Raw genomic sequence first — 26527 nt, 5'->3', positions numbered from 1 at the left:
TCACTGACACAGCTTTTTTATTACAGCCACTGCACAGATCTTGCTGCTGGCTTTCATAACACTCTTCAATGAGTGAGGCCTTTACTGAGATGCGCTTTACGTGAATACATTCCTATGTACTGCCCTCTGCAAAAGGAATGACAGTCTATAAACTGCACAGATGATGCAAGGACAAATGTACATATTGTCATCTACAGATAAGATGTGACAGGTGACACAATTCTGGGGGTCTCCGCTCCTTAGAGGACAGTGGTGAGAGGAGCAATAGCTTTTCGTGCGACCATTGAGCAGTACTTGTCAGGGAGTCCGGCCATTCTAAAAGACAACAGGAACAAGAATAGATGATCGGTGACTATACTGCAAAGCGAACCAGAGTCGTTTTCTTATGCCAGCGCTACATCTGTGTCTGGGAAAGTGACTGACAATATGGCAACTGCCCCCATGTGGATTTACGTTAGCTAAAAAAAAAAAAAGAAAAATGAGTCCAAGACGGCGTTTTGTGTCTGTCATACCCACCGAAGTTCATCCAGCTTTTTCTGTTTCAGTTCGTCCAGACGTGCTCTGCGCTGCCGCGCCTCTTCGTCCAGTCTCTTCCCCTCATCAAAGTGTGCGATCCGCTCGATGACCTGCCTCTGCTCGTTCTCTCGCACTTGGCGCCTTAGCTCTCCGGCGTGCATGGCCAGCTCGCTGGCCTTAGCCGCCTGCTCTTTGCGCTCTTTCTCCATCAGCTCCTGCTGGACCCTGATGTGGGAAGATCCAGAGAGGACTATAAGGAGCCACGCCTAAATGAAAATAGCCTGTAATGGCTGCTCTTCGTACCTTAAAACCCTGTCAAACTCAGCCCGGTCCCGCTGAGCCTGAACGGCCAAGAAGTGCTCCTTCTGAGCCACCTGCTCCAGGCGAGTTTTCTTCAAGGTGGAGTTCATCTCTGCTTGTTTCATAGCCTCCTCCTTCTCTTTTTGACGCCACGATCGCTCCATGGCTTCTTGGTTTCGCTTTGCCCGGAGAGCATCCTAGAACAGAAGACATATTAGACAGGCCATCAATAGCCATGGGGACTGGATAAGGGGACACAAGGAGCGCCCCGCTATACCTAACCACCTATATGCTGCCACTGCCTACAGCATCTAAGGATGTATATTGCTGCTGATTGTCCGGGCAGCTCCTATCTAAACGGCACGTACTTGCTCTGCGTGGTGGTCCTGGGCTCTTTCCTGCAACGCTCGGAGGCGAGCAACTTCTTTTTCTTTTTCCTTCTTAATTTTTTCCTGTTCCGCCTCATATTCTGCTTCTCGAGCCTGTGTGCGGTAATAAAGACACTGGTCATCCACAAGCGCACAGCACACCGATACAGTTACATTCTGCGTCAGAGCAGGGAGAATCAATCTCCCTGCTCTGCCACTATGGGGCCCCTGAGCAGGCGGGGGGCCCGGAGCGAGCAGTGGGCCCCCCGCCCGTCATCGCATGGTGACCTGTATCGGCAGCTAGCCGATACAGCTCACCGCATTGATGAGAGAAGGAGCGCTGCGCTCCTTCCCCCATCATCCCCTGTCAGCATCTGACATCGCAGAGCAGACGCCGACACTGACAGTAGGCGCAATGAAGTCACCGCCCGGCGCCCACTGTCAGGACGAGCGGGAGCAGGTAGCACCACTGGAGCAAGGAGAAAGAGAGGTGAGTATTTATTGTGTTTTTTTTATGGGTGCTGCCTTATACACTACAGGATCTGCCTATGGGGGGGGTGCTGCCTTATACATTACAGGATCTGCCTATGGGGGGGTGCAGCCTTATTACACTACAGGATCTGCCTATTGGGGGTACTGCCTTATACACTAAAGGATCAGCCTATGGGGGGCTGCATAATACACTACAGGATCTGCTTATGGGAGGGCTGCCTAATACACTACAGGATCTGCCTATGGGGGGGTGCTGCCTTATACACTACAGGATCTGCCTATGGGGGGCTGCCTAATACACTACAGGATCTGCCTATGGGGGAGCTGCCTTATACACTAAAGGATCTGCCTATTGGGGGCTGCCTAATACACTACAGGATCAGCTTATGGGGGGGCTGCCTAATACACTACAGGATCTGCCTATGGGGGGCTGCCTAATACACTACAGGATCTGCCTATGGGGGTTGCTGCCTTATACAGTACAGGATCTGTCTATGTTGGCTGCCTAATACACTACAGGATCTGCCTATGGGGGGCTGCCTAATACACTACAGGATCTGCCTATGGGGGGTGCTGCCTTATACACTACAGGATCTGCCTATGGGGGGCTGCCTAATACACTACATGATCTGCCTATGGGGGGCTGCCTTATACACTAAAGGATCTGTCTATGGGGGGCTGCCTAATACACTACAGGATCTGCTTATGGGGGCTGCCTAATACACTACAGGATCTGCCTATGGGGGCTGCCTAATACACTACAGGATCTGCCTATGGGGGGTGCTGCCTTCTAAACTACAGGATCTGCCTATGGGGGCTGCCTAACACACTACAGGATCTGCCTATGGGGGGGTGCTGCCTTATACTACAAAATCTGCCTATGGGGGGTGCTGCCTCATACACTATAGGATCTGCCAATGGGGGGCTGCCTTATACACTACAGTATCTGCCTATGGGGGGTGCTGCCTCATACACTATAGGATCTGCCTATGGGGGGCTGCCTTATACACTACAGGATCTGCCTATGGTAGGGGTGCTGCCTTATACCACAGGGTCTGGCTATAGGGGTACTGCCTTATACCACAGGGTCTGCCTATAGGGGGTACTGCCTTATACCACAGGGTCTGCCTATGGGGTACTGTCTTACACTACAGGGTCTGCCTATAGGGGTACTGTCTTACACTACAGGGTCTGCCTATAGGGGTACTGTCTTGTACTATATTGAAGACTATCTGGCACATTATACTATATGGAGGTTATCTATGGGGCCATCATGCAGTGTGGGGATTACAGTGAAGGGGCTATCATACAGTGTTGGAGCCATCAAACAGTTTGGAGTCTACTAAGGGGTCAGTATACTGTGTGGGTGGTACTATACAGTGAGGGGGCATCATACTGTGTATAGAGGAGCTGTACAGGGGAGACTCGGGACATTATTAAATGTAAAGTGGGCACTTATTGTTATAGGGGAACTCGGGTTACTGTGACTATCAAAGGGGCACACAGGGCAATATTACTTTCTAGGGGGCAAAATATGGGCACTGTTTTCTAGGGCACTTGCACCCGGCATTACTATATTATAGAGGGGTGCTTTAGAATTTACACAGCAGGTGCAGTAATAGGGTCACATACGGCAGCAGCGGCTCAGTATTGGGGTATCAAGTGCAGTAATAAGGACACATACGGCAGCAGCGGCTCAGTATTGGGGTATTAGGTGGAGTAATACAGTTACATACGGCAGCAGTGGCTCAGTATTGGGGTATCAGGGGCAGTAATAGGGACACATACGACAGCAGCGGCTCAGTATCGGGGTATCAGGTGCAGTAATAGGGACACATACGGCAGCTGCGGCTCAGTATTGGGGTATCAGGTGCATTAATAGGGACACATATGGCAGCAGCGGCTCAGTATTGGGGTATCAGGTGCAGTAATAGGGTCACATATGGCAGCAGCGGCTCAGTATTGGGGTATCAGGTGCAGTAATAGGGACACATACGGCAGCAGCGGCTCAGTATTGGGGTATCAGGTGCAGTAATAGGGTCACGTACGGCAGCAGCGGCTCAGTATTGGGGTATCAGGTTCAGTAATAGGGACATATACGGCAGCAGCAGCTCAGTATCGGGGTATCAGATGCAGTAATAGGGACACATACGGCAGCAGCGGCTCAGTATCGGGGTATCAGGTGCAGTAATAGGGACACATACGGCAGCAGTGGCTCAGTATTGGGGTATCAGCAGGATGAGGAGTTTGTGCAGATTGGGAATAGATGGTGAAGGGGCTGGAATGTGAGAAGTGAAATGTGTCTTTGTTGTATTCTCTGCAGACGAGTCCTGGCTGGAAGAAGTTGTCATGTCGGTCTGGGCCAGATGGAAAAGACGGGAAAAATGAACGATTCCATCAGAGAACATAAGCGGTAAGACATTATCTGTAACTGTGCAGTGATCTCTTATATGTTCTGTAGGACAGTATTTACCACTGACCATATGGCGGAAATATCTATGTCGGTTCTCCACTCATCCACTATTAGGGCGCGTCACCGAATTGTAATCAAGGTTACCTTGTTAGGGGCCCACTCAGAAGCTTTGCCCCCTTGAACCAAAACCCTAGCTATGCCTCTGCTAGGAGACTTTGCAATCAGGAAACCTATTAAAAGCAGAGAACCCATTTAACACTTTCATGACCTTGCGATTTTCCGGTTTTTTTGCGCTTTTGATTTTTTTCTCCCTTTCTTCCAAGAGCCCAAACTTTTTTTGTTCCCATCCCCATAGCCATATGAGAGTTTGTGTTTTGCGGGACAAGTTGTACTTCTGAATGACACCATTCATTTTATCATGTGATACACTAGAAAGCGAGAAAAAATTCCAAGTGTGTTGAAATTGCAAAAAAAAGTGCAATTCCGCAATTTTTTTTTATTTAACATATTCATTATATGGTAAAACTGACTTAGCAAAAAAACACCAGAACACAGGTAGAGATGCTTACCTGTTCAAGGCCTCCAACAATTGCACTAACCAGGGTGCACCAGGCCCAAGTAGAGATAGCCCAAGATACAAGGACCCTTGACGTGGGTTGGCAGCTTAAATATTGTGGCCATAATATCAACCAATACCTTGCATACATTGTTATGTTTTTGGTGCACTGTATATTTTTCCAGGGTGCTTCTGGGCCCTAGATGGCTCTGTACACTGTGGCCTCTGTTCACACAGGATGCATCATGGTTAGCCCGCCATACATATGGCGTCATTAATAGGCTTTGCACCATATACTTTGCATTCCTGTGTGAACATGCCACATACAGACTATTTTTTGCACGGGTGCTCCAAGCGGCCAATTCCTGATTGTAGGTTGGCTGCATAGGTATTATTTGCACCTGTGTATTTGCTATCTCTACTTGGGCCTGGTGCACCCTGGTTAGTGCAATTGTTGGAGGCCTTTAACAGGTAAGCATCTCTACCTGTGTTCTGGTGTTTTTTTGCTTAGTATAGTGGAGGTTTTTCCTCTAATGGTGTTTTTTTAGATTAGGACTGCCAAGATACAAGGACCCTTGACGTGGGTTGGCAGCTTAAATATTGTGGCCATAATATCAACCAATACCTTGCATACATTGTTATGTTTTTGGTGCACTGTATATTTTTCCAGGGTGCTTCTGGGCCCTAGATGGCTCTGTACACTGTGGCCTCTGTTCACACAGGATGCATCATGGTTAGCCCGCCATACATATGGCGTCATTAATAGGCCTTGCACCATATACTTTGCATTCCTGTGTGAACATGCCACATACAGACTATTTTTTGCACGGGTGCTCCAAGCGGCCAATTCCTGATTGTAGGTTGGCTGCATAGGTATTATTTGCACCTGTGTATTTGCTATCTCTACTTGGGCCTGGTGCACCCTGGTTAGTGCAATTGTTGGAGGCCTTTAACAGGTAAGCATCTCTACCTGTGTTCTGGTGTTTTTTTGCTTAGTATAGTGGAGGTTTTTCCTCTAATGGTGTTTTTTTAGATTAGGACTGCCAAGATACAAGGACCCTTGACGTGGGTTGGCAGCTTAAATATTGTGGCCATAATATCAACCAATACCTTGCATACATTGTTATGTTTTTGGTGCACTGTATATTTTTCCAGGGTGCTTCTGGGCCCTAGATGGCTCTGTACACTGTGGCCTCTGTTCACACAGGATGCATCATGGTTAGCCCGCCATACATATGGCGTCATTAATAGGCCTTGCACCATATACTTTGCATTCCTGTGTGAACATGCCACATACAGACTATTTTTTGCACGGGTGCTCCAAGCGGCCAATTCCTGATTGTAGGTTGGCTGCATAGGTATTATTTGCACCTGTGTATTTGCTATCTCTACTTGGGCCTGGTGCACCCTGGTTAGTGCAATTGTTGGAGGCCTTGAACAGGTAAGCATCTCTACCTGTGTTCTGGTGTTTTTTTGCTTAGTATAGTGGAGGTTTTTCCTCTAATGGTGTTTTTTTAAAACTGACTTAGCAATAGGATTCCCCAAGACAGTACAAGTATGTAGATATTAAACATTTAATATAGTTTAATAGTCTTCTTACTGATTAAACATTTATAGTTTTTTAATTTAAGTAGTAAAAAAAAAATTCTGAAATTTGTTAGAAAATTTTTTTTTTTGACCAGTAACGTTCTCATTTTTCGTGATCTGGGGTTGTGTGAAAACTTATTTTTGAGCTGACAATTTTACTGATACCATTTTGGGGTAGGTACGATGTTTTGATCGCCCCTTATTGAATTTTGTTACAATGTTGGGGCGGCAAAAAAAGTTACTCTGGCTTTTTAACATTTTTCCTTACACCGTTTACCGATCGGATTAATTTATATTTTGATAGATCGAACTTTTATGAATGCAGCGATACCAAATATGTGTATTTTTATAATTGTTTTAATTTCAATGGGGCAAAGAGGTGATTTGAACTTTTGCTTTTTTTTAACTATTTTTCTCACTTTTTACTGCATTTGTTAGGGATCTTGAAGCTGTGATAGTCCGATCGCCTTTGCTGTAAACAGGAAGGCTTCAGCTCTGCTATGTGTTGCAGAAATCAAGATCTTCTACGAACGCCGGCAACACGAGACAGCGCTCACAGGAGATTCAGAATGACAGGCACTGATGGGTGGGATGAATGACATGCTTCCAGTTGGTACATATTATATCTCTTTGACATTGATTGATAACGAGATTTAACTGATTAACAGCAGTGGGTGGAGAACTGCTCTGCCTACACTTGTTAAAGGCACATGGTGGCTGATTAAATCGGCCATCATGTGCGGGTAAAAATATCGGCTCGGTGTGCGAGCATCAAAAAATCAGGGAGACTACCTTTCACGTAAATATACATCATATGTTGTGAAGGTGTTAAGTCTGCTAAGTGAGATGTGCCTTTAATTTCAGGCCCCATCAACTGGGTTTACCAGTTTGTGATTGGTGTATTCTAGCACCCGCAAATCCGCCAGCCGCTCTTGCTCCTTCCTCTCCATCTTCTTCCTCTCATTCTCGGCATTGACACGTTTGATTTCGGTCTGGGTTTCCAGTTGTTCTTGTCTTTTCTTTTCCATGTCCTGTTGGAAATCAAGAAAATACTCAAAAATAGAACTCAGGATCTTATCTGACTATTCATTTATGTTATCAGTACAAATGTCAGGATGCCGTGGTGTCCTATAATCCAGCATCCCATAATCTGGACTGTTTAGAAGAGCGGGCTGACAACCAATATGGCCATCAGTGTTGCTTCTAGAACAATTGTCAACCAGTATTCCCTGCTTCCTAACCAGGGGTGGTCTATCCGCACCACAGCCCATGTGCCCGTACCGCTCACCCTGTAGTCCTCCATCTGTAGCTCCTCCAGGTAGTGGAGCATCTGCTGGGCTTCTTGGTCTCGCTGTTCCTCCTGCAGGATCCTCGATTGCTCATTTTCTTCCATCTGCTGAATGATGTGAAGTTTTCCCCTGAAGAGAAAAAGCCACGTCTTGTCATGACTGCTTTATAACGGTTTCCCTGGGAATCAGTCAGCATTATCACAGGTGAACACAAAAAATACCTGATCTTTTCCAGTTTGCGCATCTCCTCGATCTCCTCCTGCATCTTGATGGCTTTCTGCCGCTCCACCTCCATCATTTGGTCTAGTCTCTTCCCCTCGTCCCCTATCTCCTTGGATATCAGGCTTTTCTCAAGGATTTGGGCGTCACGTATAGCGTGGCACTTGGCGCTCAAAATCATCTGCGGGGGTGAGGTGGAAAAAAATAATTTTTCTGAGATTTTAGTAAAAGTGGGTGTACTGTAGACTGCGAGCCTTCACGGGCAGGGTCCTCTCTCCTTCTGTACTTGTGTGTGCCTTGTTTAACTCATGTTTATTGTACTTGTCTATATTTGCCCCGTTCACATGTAAAGCGCCATGGAATAAATGGCGCTATAAAAATGTATAATAATAATAATACTAACATTGCCTGACAGAGCATGCTGGGACATGCGAACGGAGGAGACAGTCTGCCACCTAGTGGTCATCAGCGGTATAGCTATCCCTTTTCACGGAGTGGATCAGCTCTGCTGCTTGCCACTTACAGCTGTTTCTTCACCCACCTCGCTCAGTTTCTTTATCTCGTCCTCCTGCTCCATGCGCATGGTATTGGCGCGCTGTAGCAGGTATTGTGCCCTCTGCCGGGCCTCCTCCTCCAGTTCGCTCAGCTTCTCGTTCTTCTTGCGGAGCATCTCCTTCTGTTTCATGAAGTTCTTCCGATCATTAACGGCGTCCTGACAACAAAAGACAGTCGTTAGTGTGATGGCTACCCTCTCCACCCCCCACACCTTCCAGGTGACCCTCCATATTCACACAGGGTCTTACAATGGCCGCCTCTTTTTCTTCTTTCATAGTCTGCATTGCCTTCTCCCGCACCGCCTTGGTCAGGACTTGGGCCCGGTCCTTAATGCGACAGAAGTCCTGGTTAGTCATGATCAGGGAGAGTCCAGAGGGGTCCTCGGAAGGCACGCTGCCAATGTAGAATAGAATGTAATTAGGCTGTGCTTTACTGTTATCAGCCACTTTCCTGCTGCTTACATAACAGTCAATGGCTTGGGCAAATTTCTTACGTGGACATCCTTCCAACCTTCGTTGGCCATGTTCTCCTATACTCAATAGTGTGACACATCAGCCGTCACTTACATTAGGTCTCGGATCAGGTCGCTGGTGATTATCCGGATCGTCTCAGGCTTGTGACCCCGTGACGGGGCTGATGCTGCTTTACGACGTCCGGTTTCGCCTTTCTTTGCAACCAGAGCCTCATTTCTCGCTTGTTGCTGTTTAGGAAAACATAATTTATATTAAAATGTGTTTTTTCAGGATTTATATCTACAACTACTTATCCAGATGAGGAGATAAATGATGCTTCTACAAGTGTACTGCCAACACCATCATCATCACCTTCACTCCAAACAGACTCTCATCTATCTCTGAGCTCAGAGCCTTGGTGCGGTACTTTCGGGCTTTCGATCGGTGGGAACCGACAGATCCGGAGCTGATCGACCCAACAACGCTCTCCGACTGCAAAGAGAATATGAATAGAGACATTATGTGTATACACCATATATACAGTAGTTAGGTGTACACACAATAGATAGATACACATTAGTGTGGTGTAAACACAACAAATATACATCATATATATATATATATATATATATATATATATATATATACAGTATTATATACATACACACAGTATTAAGGTGTATACACAATATATATTTATATATACTGTGGTATAGCGACCCCTGTGGCAGCTAGGGGGCGCTGTGTGTGCTCCTTGAGATATGCATTGAGGCATATATATGGTGTGCAAGGACCTGTGGTGATGTCACGCTTACCTGACTAGCCATGTGACAGGTACCTGGGTGTGGTTACACCTATGTAAAGGAGGTGTGTGGATCACATGGTGGAATGTGAGTGTTAGTGGGTAAGTGTCCGTCAGGGTGGACACACTTCTGTGTGTCCTGGCAGGACACTGCAAAGTGGCCTGTGTGCTGGACGGTCCCAGGTGGGGACAGACGTCCTGGAAGCACACAGTGACCATTCCAGGCTGGAGAGCCTGCGTGCTAGACATAGCACGGACGGTTGGTGTTGGAGGCTCCGGCGAGTGGAGTCATCCTGGAAGCACCTGGAGACCGTAGACCTGGGAGGTCTGTGTTGAGGACCTGGGACTGACCTGAAGTCAGTGTGAGTGAGAGACGTTGTGTATGGGCACCTCGGAGGCCAAGGGGTGTCCAGGAGCCCGTAAAGGTTGCCAACGGGTAACGGTCTGAAAACCGTGTATAATGCTGACCGGGGTAAGAGACGAACTGTGGTAAAGATGAATATATGCAGCCTGTGTTCAAACTGTTACCAAGTTCCTGTGGATGTGGTTTACATTATGTGAAATAAACCGAAAAGCCTGTTTTTTGATAGAAAACCGTGCCCGAGTGCTTTGATTCTGCTGCCAAGTGAGTGTCCCCCAAGACCCGTAGCGGGTGAAACGCTACAATTGGTGCTCGAAGCGGGCAAACGGTTCCCTAAGAAGCACATGGGCGGTGCTGGCTAAGCCAGAGGAGTCGAACGGTCTGACAACCGTGTGATACTGATCGGGATCAGTGAGCAAAATGTGTTTGTGCTGCAATGTTGTAACTCGGCGGGGTTACGAAGGTGACAAGCGTCTTGTTGTGGATCGGCGAGTCCATGAAGGGGACAAGCGTCTTGCTGTAACTCGGCGGGGTTACGAAGGTGACAAGCGTCTTGGTGTGGATCGGCGGGTCCACGAAGTCTGCAGTGGAGCCGTCCAGAGCATTGTGGAGTGCGGCTGCAAGAGGTTCAGCAGCGGCTTGTGATTGCCAGCAGGAGCTGGTGAAGTGTTGAGAAAAAAAAAAGAACATTTTTTTTTCTCTGTGCAGACTCTTAAAGGGCCAGTGCGACCCAAAGCGACATGGTGGTTTCCAAAAGATGGTTGTTAAAAGGGGTGGAGTTCCGCCAAATGGTGGTTTCCCAAAAAAAGGGGTGGAGTTCTGCCAAATGGTGGTTTCCAAAAAAGGGTGGGTTTCTGCCAAATGGTGGTTTCCCAAAAGGGGGCGGAGCGTCCCAAAAGGGTGATGCAGTCGGACTGTTGTCCGGGGCAAATGAATTGTTGGGTATGGAGGTTGGTGCGGAGAGTGCCCTTGTGGTTGACGGTCCTGGGTTGGGCGTGACCGGGGAAGAAGGTGGACGATCCCAACTTACGGACATGACATTGGTGGGAGACCTTGTTACAAAAATGTTGTGACTTGTCGGCTAAAGCTCAGGGTTTACATGTTGACTGCTGGGGGTGGGGAAAATACCTGACAAAGGTGTGATGATGAAGATGGTGTGTGATAAGTGTTCAACCCTACGGGTTTGAACAGAGGGGGGGAATATGTGGTATAGCGACCCCTGTGGCAGCTAGGGGGCGCTGTGTGTCCTCCTTGAGATATGCATTGAGGCATATATATGGTGTGCAAGGACCTGTGGTGATGTCACGCTTAGCTGACTAGCCATGTGACAGGTACCTGGGTGTGGTTACACCTATGTAAAGGAGGTGTGTGGCGCACATGGTGGAATGTGAGTGTTAGTGGGTAAGTGTCCGTCAGGGTGGACACACTTCCGTGTGTCCTGGCAGGACACTGCAAAGTGGCCTGTGTGCTGGACGGTCCCAGGTGGGGACAGACATCCTGGAAGCACACAGTGACCATTCCAGGCTGGAGAGCCTGCGTGCTGGACATAGCACGGACGGTTGGTGTTGGAGGCTCCGGCGAGTGGAGTCATCCTGGAAGCACCTGGAGACCGTAGACCTGGGAGGTCTGTGTTGAGGACCTGGGACTGACCTGAAGTCAGTGTGAGTGAGAGACGTTGCGTATGGGTACCTCAGAGGCCAAGGGGTGTCCAGGAACCCGTAAAGGTTGCCAACGGGTAACGGTCTGAAAACCGTGTATAATGCTGACCGGAGTAAGAGACGAACTGTGGTAAAGATGAATATATGCAGACTGTTTTCAAACTGTTACCAAGTTCCTGTGGATGTGGTTTACATTATGTGAAATAAACCGAAAAGCCTGTTTTTTGATAGAAAACCGTGCCCGAGTGCTTTGATTCTGCTGCCAAGCGAGTGTCCCCCAAGACACGTAGTAGGCGCTATGCTACAATACATATACACACAAACAGTAGTGAAGTGTATACACGATATACGGTACATACAGTTGTGTGAAAAAGATCACCAAACAGAGAACCCTGTTCTCAATCATGAAATCACTTAGGCTGGGTTCACATTACGTTACTGGCATCCGTTAGACGGACTACGTTACTACGTTACAGTACAGACCAAAAGTTTGGACACACCTTCTCATTTAAAGATTTTTCTGTATTTTCATGACTATGAAAATTGTAAATTCACACTGGAGGCATCAAAACTATGAATTAACACATGTGGAATTATATACTTAACGTGAAACAACTGAAATTATGTCTTATATTCTAGGTTCTTCAAAGTAGCCACCTTTTGCTTTGATGACTGCTTTGCACACTCTTGGCATTCTCTTGATAAGCTTCAAGAGGTAGTCTACGGGTGTCCCGCTGGTGGTGCTGCGCTGTGTCCCAGTGGCGGTGCTGCGCTGTGTCCCGGTGGTGGAGCTGCGCTGTGTCCACGGTGGCGGTGCTGCGCCGTGTCCCCAGTGATGCGAGGGGCTCTGCTGACATTTTGTGAAAGGCCAGAGCCCCCCGCAAGTTCTTTCATGGTTTCCTGACTCCTGTGCGGCGGTGGACTCCGCAAAAATGGCCAGCGCGAGGTGGCGCATGCGCAGATTGAGATCTTGGCACCGAGATCGCGGGAGATGAGATCTCAGAGCTGATGGTACGTCTTATAATCCGGAGCGTCTTATAAAGTGAAAAATATGGTAAGTTAAAGGGGCCGAATAATATTGCACGCCCCACTTTTCAGTTTTTGATTGTCCACAAAAATTTAAAATAACCAATAAATTTCATTCAACTTCACAATTGTGTTCCACTTGTGGTTGATTCTTCACCAAAAATTTACATTTGGTATCTTTATGTTTGAAGCATGATATGTGGGAAAAGATTGAAAAGTTCCAGGGAGCCGAAAACCTTCGCAAGGCACTGTATATATATATATAATATATATATATATATATATATATATATATATATATATATACATATTATGAGGCATTGACCCCTGTTATAGCTAGGGGGCGCTGTATGTTCTTCCCAGGATGCGCACGCACAGAGGCATAGTGAGGCCATGAGGGGCATTGTAGTCACAGGTGTAGCTGTGATTACAATTGTTAAAAGCCCTATAGTATAGAGAGGTTTTAGAATTGAGTCTGAGGAGTCTCAGGTGTGTTAAGGAAAGAGTGAGACAACCCACAGCATACACAGTGTTGGTGCTGTCCACGATGTCTGGTCACAGATGTGGACAGGTCTTGTGCCCGGAGGTGAACCGGAGGTAGACTGTCCTGTGCCCGAAGGACAGACAGGAGGATGTCAAGGTCTGTGTATGGCTGTGACTAGAGACTGTGATACATCGGTGCAGACACCCATGGAACTAGTCAGAGGAGGACTAGAATGTGTAGTGACTGCAATCTAAAGGAAGCTGTTATGAACTGGAGTGAATTGAACACTGAAGTTATATGCATTTGTGAGGATTGGAACCTTTTCTGTGTGAAGATAACACATGAAAAAGACTTTTATGTTTGAACTTTGTGGGTCACTGCTTATTCACTGCTACCAGTGCACTACAATATATATGTACAGTACAGAGCAAAAGTTTGGACACACCTTCTCATTTAAAGATTTTTCTGTATTTTCATGACTATGAAAATTGTAAATTCACACTGAAGGCATCAAAACTATGAATTAACACATGTGGAATTATAGTAGTAGTCACCGGAAATGGTTTTCACTTCACAGGTGTGCACTGTCAGGTTTAATAAGTGGTATTTCTTGCCTTATAAATGGGGTTGGGACCATCAGTTGTGTTGCGCAGAAGTCTGGTGGATACACAGCTAATAGTCATACTGAGTAGACTGTTAGAATTTGTATTATGGCAAGAAAAAAGCAGCTAAGTAAAGAAAAACGAGTGGCCATCATTACTTTAAGAAATGAAGGTCAGTCAGACCAAAAAATGGGGAAAAGTTTGAAAGCGTCCCCAAGTTCAGTGGCAAAAACCATCAAGTGCTACAAAGAAACTGGCTCACATGAGGACCGCCCCAGGAAAGGAAGACCAAGAGTCACCTCTGCTTCTGAGGATAAGTTTATCCAAGTCACCAGCCTCAGAAATCACAGGTTAACAGCAGCTCAGATTAGAGACCAAGTCAATGCCACACAGTTCTAGCAGCAGACACATCTCTACAATAACTGTTAAGAGGAGACTTTGTGCAGCAGGCCTTCATAGTAAAATAGCTGCTAGGAAACCACTGCTAAGGACAGGCAACAAGCAGAAGAGACTTGTTTGGGCTAAAGAACAGAAGGAATGGACATTAGACCAGTGGAAATCTGTGCTTTGGTCTGGTGAGTCCAAATTTGAGATCTTTGGTTCCAACCACCGTGTCTTTGTGCGACGCAGAAAAGGTGAACAGATGGACTCTACATGCCTGGTTCCCGCCGTGAAGCATGGAGGAGGAGGTGCGATGGTGTGGGGGTGCTTTGCTGGTGACACTGTTGAAGATTTATTCAAAATTGAAGGCATACTGAACCAGCATGGCTACCACAGCATCTTGCAGCGGCATGCTATTCCATCCGGTTTGCTTTTAGTTGGACCATCATTTATTTTTCAACAGGACAATGACCCCAAACACACCTCCAGGGTGCGTAATGGCTATTTGACCAAGAAGGAGAGTGATGGGGTGCTACGCCAGATGACCTGGCCTCCACAGTCACTACACCTGAATCGAGATGGTTTGGGGTGAGCTTGACCGCAGAGTGAAGGCAAAAGGGCCAACTAGTGCTAAGCACTGAGAACTCCTTCAAGATTGTTGGAAGACCATTTCCGGTGACTACCTCTTGAAGCTCATCAAGAGAATGCCAAGAGTGTGCAAAGCAGTCATCAAAGCAAAAGGCGGCTACTTTGAAGAACCTAGAATATAAGACATATTTTCAGTTGTTTCACACTTTTTTGTTAAGTATATAATTCCACATGTGTTAATTCATAGTTTTGATGCCTTCAGTGTGAATTTACAATTTTCATAGTCATGAAAATACAGAAAAATCTTTAAATGAGAAGGTGTGTCCAAACTTTTGCTCTGTACTATATATATATATATATATATATATATATATATATATATATACAGTTAGGTCCATATATATTTGGACAGAGACAACGTTTTTCTAATTTTGGTTATAGACATTACCACAATGAATTTTAAACAAAACAATTCAGATGCAGTTGAAGTTCAGACTTTCAGTTTTCATTTGAGGGTATCCACATTAAAATTGGATGAAAGGTTTAGGAGTTTCAGATCCTTAACATGTGCCACCCTGTTTTTAAAAGAGACCAAAAGTAATTGGACAGATTAAATAATTTTAAATAAAATGTTCATTTCTAGTACTTGGTTGAAAACCCTTTGTTGGCAATGGCAGCCTGAAGTCTTGAACTCATGGACATCACCAGATGCTGTGTTTCCTCCTTTTTGATGCTCTGCCAGGCCTTCACTGCGGTGGTTTTCAGTTAATGTTTGTTTGTGGGGCTTTCTGTCTGAAGTTTAGTCTTTAACAAGTGAAATGCAAGCTCAATTGGGTTGAGATCAGGTGACTGACTTGGCCATTCAAGAATATCCCACTTCTTTGCTTTAATAAACTCTTGGGTTGCTTTGGCTTTATGTTTTGGGTCATTGTCCATCTGTAGTATGAAATGACGACCAATCAGTTTGGCTGCATTTGGCTGGATCTGAGCACACAGTATGGCTCTGAATACCTCAGAATTCATTCGGCTGCTTCTGTCCTGTGTCACATCATCAATAAACACTAGTGACCCAGTGCCACTGGCAGCCATGCATGCCCAAGCCATCACACTGCCTCCGCCGTGTTTTACAGATGATGTGGTATGCTTTGGATCATGAGCTGTACCACGCCTTCGCCATACTTTTCTCTTTCCATCATTCTGGTAGAGGTTGATCTTGGTTTCATCTGTCCAAAGAATGTTCTTCCAGAACTGTGCTGGCTTTTTTAGATGTTTTATAGCAAAGTCCAGTCTAGCCTTTTTATTCTTGATGCTTATGAGTGGCTTGCACCGTGCAGTGAACCCTCTGTATTTACTTTCATGCAGTCTTCTCTTTATGGTAGATTTGGATATTGATACGCCGACCTCCTGGAGAGTGTTGTTCACTTGGTTGGCTGTTGTGAAGGGGTTTCTCTTCACCATGGAGATTATTCTGCGACCATCCACCACTGTTGTCTTCCTTGGGCGCCCAGGTCTTTTTGCATTAATGAGTTCACCAGTGCTTTCTTTCTCTCTCGGGATGTACCAAACTGTAGATTTTGCCACTCCTTATATTGTAGCAATTTCTCGGATGGGTTTTTTCTGTTTTCGCAGCTTAAGGATGGCTTGTTTCACCTGCATGGAGAGCTCCTTTGACCGCATGTTTACTTCACAACAAAACCTTCCAAATGCAAGCACCACACCTCAAATCAACTCCAGGCCTTTTATCTGCTTAATTGAGAATGACATAACGAAGGGATTGCCCACACCTGTCCATGAAATAGCCTTGGAGTCAATTGTCCAATTACTTTTGGCCCCTTCAAAAACAGGGTGGCACATGTTAAGGAGCTGAAACTCCTAAACCCTTCATTCAATTTTAATGTGGATACCCTCAAATGAAAGCTGAAAGTCTGAACTTCAACTGCATCTAAATTGTTTTGTTTAAAATTCATTGTGGTAATGTCTATAACCAAAATTAGAAAAATGTTGTCTCTGTCCAAATATATATGGACCTAACTGTGTATATATATATATATATATATATATATATATATATATTTATATATACAGTAGTGAGCTATATACATGATATATATGCAGCGCCCCAGAGTCCTGGTCGTTGCAGTACTGTCGCTCCGCCACTAAGGGGAGTGATGGTACGTCTGATTGCACTAAAGGAGTTCACCTGACCAGGTATCACAGTCACACGTTACACTTCACACTCCGGCCACCAGGGGGAGCAAAGGGTTCTATGTATTAGGCCACTCCTCACACTCTGGTAAAACTGGGGGTTGGATAGGAAGTTAGGGAGAAGCTGACTGGGTTTTGCCCAGGTAACATCTAGGGAGAGGAGAGCGTTACTTGGGAAGATTCAAGGGGGTCCCTGTCAGGGGTGGGATCCTGACAGAGGCCTAGCAAAAGGACAGATCGTTACGGAGCCGTGCCTGCACTCCATTGCGGCGGCATCTTAAGAAAGGACACAAAGCGAAGTATATTGTGGAGAAGTGAGAAACGAGATCACAGCACAAAGGCGATAGAACCAGTAGGAGTCGTGCCCCGAGATCGGCAACATCCTACTGAGGCGCGTAGCCGGTGGCTGGAACGCCGTGGAAGTATTGGGCTCTACGCATTACTTCAAACCAACGGCAGGGCAGTTAATTTTAGGTTGGCTGCCTCACCTTAGTCACCTAATGAAGACAACGGAGGCAATTGTGGGAGAGGGGCGTCTCTAGGGTCCCTATAAAATAACTCCAGGCCTACCCCGTCATACGGGTGCGTCCTATCCATATCATCTGGGGGACGGAGAGAGAATATCAGAAACATACGCGACAGTTGTGAGGACTATCCCGTGGTGCTCAGCAGGGAAGTACTACAACACCCAGGCGCTAGTAGGAAGGCTACTGATTTCCACCTGCAAAGGGAACTCTGGATGTGCCTTCGGACCGGCCGGTCTCAACCAGCCCTGTTAGCAGTGCTCTGGATTGCGGATGCCGAAGCCTTCAGTAAAGAGGTAAAGAGACCTCAACCCTGTGTCCTCGTTATTTGCTGCGACCTACACCACCACCTACACCTTTTATTGGGCGCCCCTTAGCAGGACCACGGACCGGGTCAGGCCACCGTGACTTCCGCAGAACCAAGAGACCCGGTACCGAGTACCCCGCCGTCCTGCGTCTGGGGGCCGCTCCATATACACAGCAGTGAGGTATACACAATATACCGTATTTTTCGGACTATAAGACTTACTTTTTTCCTCCCAAAACATGGAGGAAAATGGGGGGTGCGTCTTATAGTCCGAATATATTGGCTCTGGCTGTGGTGGGGAGGTGGGGGAGCGGTATCGGAGGAGCGACGGTTCACAGTGGCAGGAGCCGGCGGCTGCTAAAGAGAAATGAATATGCACTGCATTCCACACCCATGGGTGTAGAGGGCAATGAATATTCATTTCTTCCTGGCATCCTGGTATGATTGATTGGCCCCATCCCCTTACTGGTATGATTGGCCCTATCCCAGTCCTGGTATCCATGGCCCCATCAGAAAAGATTAAAAAAAAACAAACCTTTACTCTTACCTTCCTCCGTTCCCTCGCAGTTGCAGGGTCCTGCTCCGCTGCCAGCAGCTGATTAATGCTTGTAAGCAGTGCATGGCAGGGACATCATGCGCTGCTCACAAGCAGAGCACAGCTGCTTGAATACTCATGGGAGACCGTGGTATTCATTCCTCTTCAGTAGCGCGCAGCAGCAGCAGCAATCAGGCGGCACATATATATTCACAAGGTGGGACTTCCGGCCGCTGTCCCCGAATCCCATACGGCACCTTGGTAGTGTCACTTGCACAGGTGCAGTTCATTGCCACGAACTGCGCCTGTTTAAGTGACATACACGTCTCCGCTATTCCCGCGCATGCGCAGTAACAGCCACAACAGCGCGCTCTACCCGCTCTTCCCTTGCATGCGTGGTAATGTCACGGCTGTTACTGCGGCTGCGGTGACGTCTATGTTTTACTTGTGCAGCCGCAGTAACAGCCTTACGGCCACAAACTGCGCCTGCGCAAGTGACAGATATATGTCACCGCTATTCCCAGTAATAGCATGCTTACTTACGATTTTTGATTACCTCATCCAGCACAAACGTCTCCACAGTCCCATACTGTGTATCAATTTTGTCTACTATCTGAGACACAAAAAATACTGTCTACTACTGGTATGGACAGAGTTCATACCACTGAGGCACTGCGTCTGGATTTGCCATTTTAACTGTAATGAACAAAAAAATAACTAAAAATATTTGGCCTCATTACCATTACGGCACAAAGAAAGCCAGTACCACGCCAATATATACGTTACTTTTATTACCTCAGCCAGCAGCAAATTCAACACAGTCCCAAACTGTATAATAATTGTGTCTACTATCGGAGACACGCAAGTACTTATAGTCACAACAGCTTACAAGAGACCACATAGGGTAAATAGACACACAGCACACAGGGGAGACACCACATAGCGAACACCACTCAAGAAACACTACACCGGATACCAAAATACAGCACACAACAAGGAAGAAACAGTGCACAAGGGGTGAAAGAGGTCAAGTGACCCAACACATACAATACAAAAATGCAGAGGGATGATATAGAACAGATACTGTATGTTGGAAAGCGCAAAAGGTGTGAGACATGTCCGCTGCTCCTGTCAGCACCACTAAGCATACACAGATATTAATTTCACCGCACTCCGGATGCGATAGCATCGGGCCTATTTCTAGTATATATACTGCTCAAAAAAATAAAGGGAACACTAAAATCCCACATCCTAGATATCACTGAATGAAATATTCCAGTTGTAAATCTTTATTCATTACATAGTAGAATGTGTTGAGAACAATAAAACCTAAAAATTATCAATATATCACAACTAATATCCCACGGAGGTCTGGAGTTGGAATGATGCTCAAAATCAAAGAGAAAAATTAAGTTACAGGCTGATCCAACTTCAGTGGAAATGCCTCAAGACAAGGAAATGATGCTCAGTATTGTGTGTGGCCTCCATGTGCCTGTATGATCTTCCTACAATGCCAGGGCATGCTCATGATGAGGCGGTGAATGGTCTCCTGAGGGATCTCCTCCCAGACCTGGACTAAAGCATCCGCCAACTCCTAGACAGTCTGTGGTGCAACATGACGTTGGTGGATGGAGCGAGACATGATGTCCCAGATGTGTTCAATCGGATTCAGGTATGGGGAACGGGCGGGCCAGTCCATAGCTTCAATGCCTACATCTTGCAGGAACTGCTGACCCACTCCAGCCACATGAGGTCTGACATTGTCCTGCATTAGGAGGAACCCAGGGCCAACCGCACCAGCATATGGTCTCACAAGGGGTCTGAGGATCTCATCTTGGTACCTAATGGCAGTCAGGCTACCTCTGGTGAGCACATGGTGGGCTGTGCGGCCCTCCAAAGAAATGCCACCCCACACCATTACCAGGGCCGCCATCAGGGCATTACAGCCATGACTGGCGTATGGGGCCCGGTGGGCAGAGGGGGCCCGCATTGGCCCCGTCTAATCTGCTCACCGGGCCCCCCCCCTGCAGGCGCTGCGGCACACTATTGACGTGCGGGCCCGTGCATGGGTAAAATGCTGGACACGGGGGCAGAATGCTGGACACGGGGGCAGAAAGCTGGACACAGGGGAAGAGGAGATGCTGGACACAGGGGCAGAATGCTGGACATGGGGGCAGTTTGCTGGACACGGGGGCAGAATGCTGGACAAAGGGGCAGTATGCTGGACACGGGGGCAGAATGCTGGACACGCTGGGGCAGAGGAGATGCTGGACACAGGGGCAGAATGCTGGACACAGGGGCAGAGGAGATGCTGGACACGGGCAGAATGCTGGACAAAGGGGCAGAAAGCTGGACACAGGGGCAGAGGAGATGCTGGACACAGGGGCAGAATGCTGGACACGGGGGCAGAATGCTGGACAAAGGGGCAGAATGCTGGTCACGGGGGCAGTATGCTGGACACGGGGGCAGTATGCTGGACACGGGGGCAGAATGCTGGACACGCTGGGGCAGAGGAGATGCTGGACACAGGGGCAGAATACTGGACACAGGGGCAGAATGCTGGACACAGGGGAAGTATGCTGGATACAGGGGCAGAATGCTGGACACAGGGGCAGAATGCTGGACACAGGGGCAGTATGCTGGACACAGGCAGTATGCTGGACACAGGTGCAGAATGCTGGACACGGGCAGAATGCTGGACACGGGGGCAGTATGCTGGACACGGGGGCAGTATGCTGGACACGGGGGCAGAATGCTGGACACGGGGGCAGAATGCTGGACGCGGGGGCAGAATGCTGGACGCGGGGGCAGTATGCTGGACGCGGGGGGAGTATTCTGGACACATGGCAGTATGCTGGACATGGGGCAATATGCTGGACACGGGGGCAGAATGCTGGACACGAGGGCAGAAAGCTGGACATGGGGGCAGAAAGCTGGACATGGGCAGAATGGAGATACGGGGCATGATTGGAGACACGGGCAGGATGAAAAACATGGCGGCATGACTGGAGACACTGGGGCATGACTGGAGACAGATGGGGCAGGATTGGAAACAGATGGGGCAGAATGGAGACACAGGGGGCATGATTGCAGACATGGGGGCATGATTGGAGACGGGGCAGAATGGTGATACGGGCATGATTGGAGACACTGGGGGCAGGATTGGAGACAGATGGGGCAGGATCATGGGGCAGGATGGATACGATGGAGACAGATGGGGCAGGATGGGGAGATCATATGGGGCAGAATGGATACTCATTAGGGCAGGATGCGGGAACATATGGCTGATGCCAGGAATGAGACACACGGGGGCTAGGATGGCGAATATTATTACCCTAGGGGCTAATTAAGGGATATTATTACTGCAGTGATGTATTTATTTTATTTTTTGAGTATACTGTTTTAAATGGGGGGCGGTCCTGTTACTGTGTAGAGTGATACTATGTTGCCTTCTTCATGTGGTGTAATGTAGAAGTTGGGAAAATTAAGTAATGTGTTCTGCAAGCGGAACTCGAGATAACTGTGTTATTCCCTGCAGAAACGAGTCCTGGCTGGATGAAGTGATGGCGATCTGTTCTGGATGAAAGATGAAGGACTTCACCTAGAGACGTCACTGGTGAGTCAGTGTGTTACCTATACACTGACACTACACTGTACACTATATGCAGAGCTCCTGTGTATAATGTCACCGGTGATCACTGTATTACCTATACACTATATACAGAGCACCAGTGTATAATGTCACCGGTGATCTCCTTCTCTACTCCCCTCTTATCTCCTCTTCCCACAATCGTATACAAGATTTCTCTCGCGTATCACCCCTACTCTGGAACCCTCTACCACAACACATCAGACTCTCGCCTACCATCAAAATCTTCAAAAAGAATCTGAAGACTCACCTCTTCCGACAAGCCTACAACCTGCAGTAACCACCGATCAACCAAACCGCTGCATGACCAGCTCTACCCTCACCTACTGTATTCTCACCCATCCCTTGTAGATTGTGAGCCTTCGCGGGCAGGGTCCTCTCTCCTCCTGTACCAGTCGTGACCTGTATTGTTTAACATTATTGTACTTGTTTTTATTATGTATACCCCTCCTCACATGTAAAGCGCCATGGAATAAATGGCGCTATAACAATAAATAATAATAATAATAATAATAATATTACCTGTACACAGACACTGCATACTAAGTACAGATCTCCTGTGAATACTGGCACTTATGGTGATAGTATTGTGGGGTGTTTTTTATTACTGATCAGTATTGTAGTATTTAGTCACTATGTGGTGGTAATATGCGATCTGGTCATGGTGTTGTGGTATTTGTTCCTTGTATTTGATATTATTCGGTCACTGTGGTGGTAATATGGTGTCTGGTCATGGTGCTGTGGTATTTGTTCCTTGTATGTGGTATTATAGGTCATTTTAAAAATTGAAAAATAAATAAAAATAAACCTAAATTGTATTGCATATTTTAACAAATATTTAATAGGTTACAGTAGAGTAGAGACTGGCCAAAAGTGTCTACCTTGTCATTTTGGTGGCTTAAAAAATCTTTTGGCCAAAACAAAAGTTGCCAGCTTTAAGTGTGATCTGGTGATGGAAACTGTCAATGTGTGATAGGTGAGAAGTGGAGATTTTCCAAGAGAGAGCGGTGGGACAGTGGCCAGTTCGAGGGGTGGAGCGTGGAGGCGGGGCTGAGGTGGAGCCTGGGCAGAGTCTCAAGGGGGCCCCGAAAATTTTGCCAGCATGAGGCCCCGAAATTTCTAGTGGCAGCCCTGACCATTACTGACCCACTGCCAAACCGGTCATGTTGTAGGATGTTTCAGGCAGAAGATCGTTCTCCACGGCGTCTTCAGACTCTGTCACGTCTGTCACTTGTGCTCACTGTTAACCTGCTTTCATCTGTGCAGAGCACAGGGCGTCAGTGGAAATTTGCCAATCCTGGAGTTCTGTGGCAAATGCCAAGCATCCTGCACGGTGTTGGGCTGTGAGCACAACCCCCATCTGTGGATGTCGTGCACTCAGACCATCCTCATGGAGCCGGTTTCTAACCACTTGTGCAGACAAATGCACATTTGTGGCCTGCTGGAGGTCATTTTGCTGGGCTCTGGCAGTGCTCCTCCTGTTCCTCCTTGCACACAGGCTGAGATAGCGGTCCTGCTGCTGGGTTGTTACCCTCCTATGGCCCCCTCCACATCTCCTGGTGTACTGGCCTGTCTCCTGGTAGCGACTCCAGCCTCTGGACACTACACTGACAGACACAGCAAACCTTCTTGTCACAGCTCGCATTGATGTGCCATCCTGGATGAGCTGCACTACCTGAGACACTTGTGTGGGTTGTAGAGTCCGTCTCATGCTACCACGAGTGTGAAAGCACAACCAACTTTCAAAAGTGACCAAAACATCAGCCAGAAAGCATTGGTACTGAGACGTGGTCTGTGGTCCCCACCTGCAGAACCACTCCTTTATTGAGTGTGTCTTGATAACTGCCAATAATTTCCATCTGTTGTCTATTCCATTTGCACAACAGCATGTGAAATTGATTGTCAAACAGTGTTGCTTCCTGAGTGGACAGTGTGATTTCACAGAAGTTTGATGTACTTGGACTTATATTCTGTTGTTATTGTTTTGAGCAGTGTGTGTATACAGTGGTGAGCTATATACACGATATATACACAGCAGTGAGATATATACAATATACAGTGAGCACCACAATAGTGAGGTGTATACACGATATATATATACAGTAGTGAGGTGTATACACAATATATACACAGTAGTGAGCTGTATACGCTATACACAGTATTGAGCTGTATACACAATATATACACAGTAGTGAGGTGTATACACTATATATATACACAGTAGTGAGCTGTATACACAATATACACACAGTAGTGAGGTGTATACACGATATATATATATACATACAGTAGTGAGGTGTATACACAATATATACACAGTAGTGAGCTGTATACACAATATATACACAGTAGTGAGGTGTATACACGATATATATACACAGTAGTGAGCTGTATACACAATATATACACAGTAGTGAGGTGTATACACGATATATATATATATATATATATATATATCTATATACAGTAGTGAGGTGTATACACAATATATACACAGTAGTGAGGGGTATACATATATATATACACAGTAGTGAGCTGTATACACTATATATATATATATATATATATATTATATATAGTAGTGAGCTGTATACACGATATATACACAGCAGTGAGGTATACACAATATATACATGCACTAGTGAGGTGTATGCACGATATATACACAGTACTGAGGTGTATACATGACACCTGCCCCCTCTGCTCCCTATCTCGGACCCTCCTGTGTTCTCACCATGTCTGCGCTCGGCCGGCTTCAGCTGATAGCCCTTGCAGTTGTTTGGTTGTCAAGACGACGCCTGCTTCCGGTGTTGACAGGTCTCCATGAGAGCAGGGAAAGCTCCTGCAGTGACGTTATGACTGCATACAGGAGCGTATCACTGAGGTCTCCCCTCAGTACACGGCGGCTAGCCCCTCTGCAATGGGGAGCACATATAACCTTCATTGCAATGTTTATTAACCCCTTCTCAGCATTATTATCCTCTGCACGGTCAGCAATGGGCGTACAATGTAAAAAAAAAAACCTGAAATGAGATGATTGTGATCCCAGCAGCTCGCTCCATTCATGTTGGGGGCGCGAACTTCAAAGCTCGTAAAATTCATCAAATGAATCCATTGGTGAAAGCCGCCCTTCCCAAAAACGCTATAAACCCCGTCATGTGTGACTCCAAATGGTGTCAATAAAAACTAAAGGAGGCGCAAAGAAACGAGCCGTGACCCATGGAAAAATGGGCTAAAAACCCCAACAAGTGTGGTCTCCCAATAATCAGACAGTCGTGTGGGCTAAAAACCCAGACAAGTGTGGTCTCCCCGTAATCAGACTGTCATGTCGGCTAAAAACCCTGACAAGTGTGGTCTCCCCATAATCAGACAGTCGTGTGGGCCAAAACCTCGACAAGTGTGGTCTCCCCATAATCAGTCTGTCGTGTGGGCTAAAAACCCAGACAAGTGTCGTCTCGCCATAATCAGACAGTCGTGTGGGCTAAAAACCCCGACAAGTGTGGTCTCGCCATAATCAGACTGTCATGTCGGCTAAAAACCCAGACAAGTGTGGTCTCCCCATAATCAGACCGTCGTGTGGGCTAAAAACCGCGACAAGTGTGGTCTCCCCATAATCAGTCCGTCGTGTGGGCTAAAAACCCAGACAAGTGTGGTCTCGCCATAATCAGACAGTCGTGTGGGCTAAAAACCCCGACAAGTGTGGTCTCGCCATAATCAGACAGTTGTGTGGGCTAAAAACCCCGACAAGTGTGGTCTCGCCATAATCAGACAGTCGTGTGGGCTAAAAACCCCGACAAGTGTGGTCTCCCCATAATCAGACAGTCGTGTGGGCTAAAAACCCCGAGAAGTGTGGTCTCCCCATAATCAGACAGTCGTGTTGGCTAAAAACCCCGACAAGTGTGGTCTCCCCATAATCAGACAGTCGTGTGGGCTAAAAACCCCGACAAGTGTGGTCTCCCCATAATCAGACTGTCGTGTGGGCTAAAAACCCCGACTAGTGTGGTCTCCCTATAATCAGACAGTCGTGTGGGCTAAAAACCCCGACAAGTGTGGTCTCCCTATAATCAGACAGTAGTGTGGGCTAAAAACCCCGACAAGTTTGGTCTCTCCATAATCAGACAGTCGTGTGGGCTAAAAACCCCGAGAAGTGTGGTCTCCCCATAATCAGACAGTCGTGTTGGCTAAAAACCCCGACATGTGTGGTCTCCCCATAATCAGACAGTCATGTGGGCTAAAAACCCCGACAAGTGTGGTCTCCCCATAATCAGACCGTCGTGTGGGCTAAAAACCCAGACAAGTGTGGTCTCCCTATAATCAGACAGTAGTGTGGGCTAAAAACCCTGACAAGTTTGGTCTCCCCATAATCAGACAGTCGTGTGGGCTAAAAACCCCGAGAAGTGTGGTCTCCCCATAATCAGACAGTCGTGTGGGCTAAAAACCCCGACAAGTGTGGTCTCCCATAATCAGACAGTCGTGTGGGCTAAAAACCCCGACAAGTGTGGTCTCGCCATAATCAGACAGTCGTGTGGGCTAAAAACCCCGACAAGTGTGGTCTCCCCATAATCAGACAGTCGTGTGGGCTAAAAACCCCGACAAGTGTGGTCTCCCCATAATCAGACCGTCGTGTGGGCTAAAAACCCAGACAAGTGTGGTCTCCC

At 47.1% G+C, this 26527-nt stretch overlaps 1 protein-coding gene across 1 annotated transcript; it reads right to left on the bottom strand.

Moving 5' to 3' along the window:
* On the bottom strand, positions 1-24721 carry CFAP45 (cilia and flagella associated protein 45). Its single transcript, XM_077259829.1, has 12 exons — positions 24604-24721; positions 9120-9239; positions 8862-8995; positions 8544-8688; positions 8282-8452; positions 7743-7921; positions 7521-7650; positions 7117-7263; positions 1185-1298; positions 820-1013; positions 517-741; positions 1-315 (listed from the first exon to the last, which is right to left on the bottom strand). The coding sequence occupies exons 1-12, from the start codon at positions 24604-24606 to the stop codon at positions 240-242; spliced, it is 1638 nt and encodes a 545-aa protein (XP_077115944.1). The 5' UTR covers positions 24607-24721; the 3' UTR covers positions 1-239.
* Between the last annotated feature and the right edge of the window lie 1806 nt (positions 24722-26527).

Source organism: Ranitomeya variabilis, chromosome 1, assembly GCF_051348905.1.
Source record: "Ranitomeya variabilis isolate aRanVar5 chromosome 1, aRanVar5.hap1, whole genome shotgun sequence".
NCBI lineage: Eukaryota > Metazoa > Chordata > Amphibia > Anura > Dendrobatidae > Ranitomeya > Ranitomeya variabilis.
The sequence above is the reverse complement of the archived record's forward strand: the minus strand, read 5'-3'. Positions and strand labels throughout refer to the sequence as shown.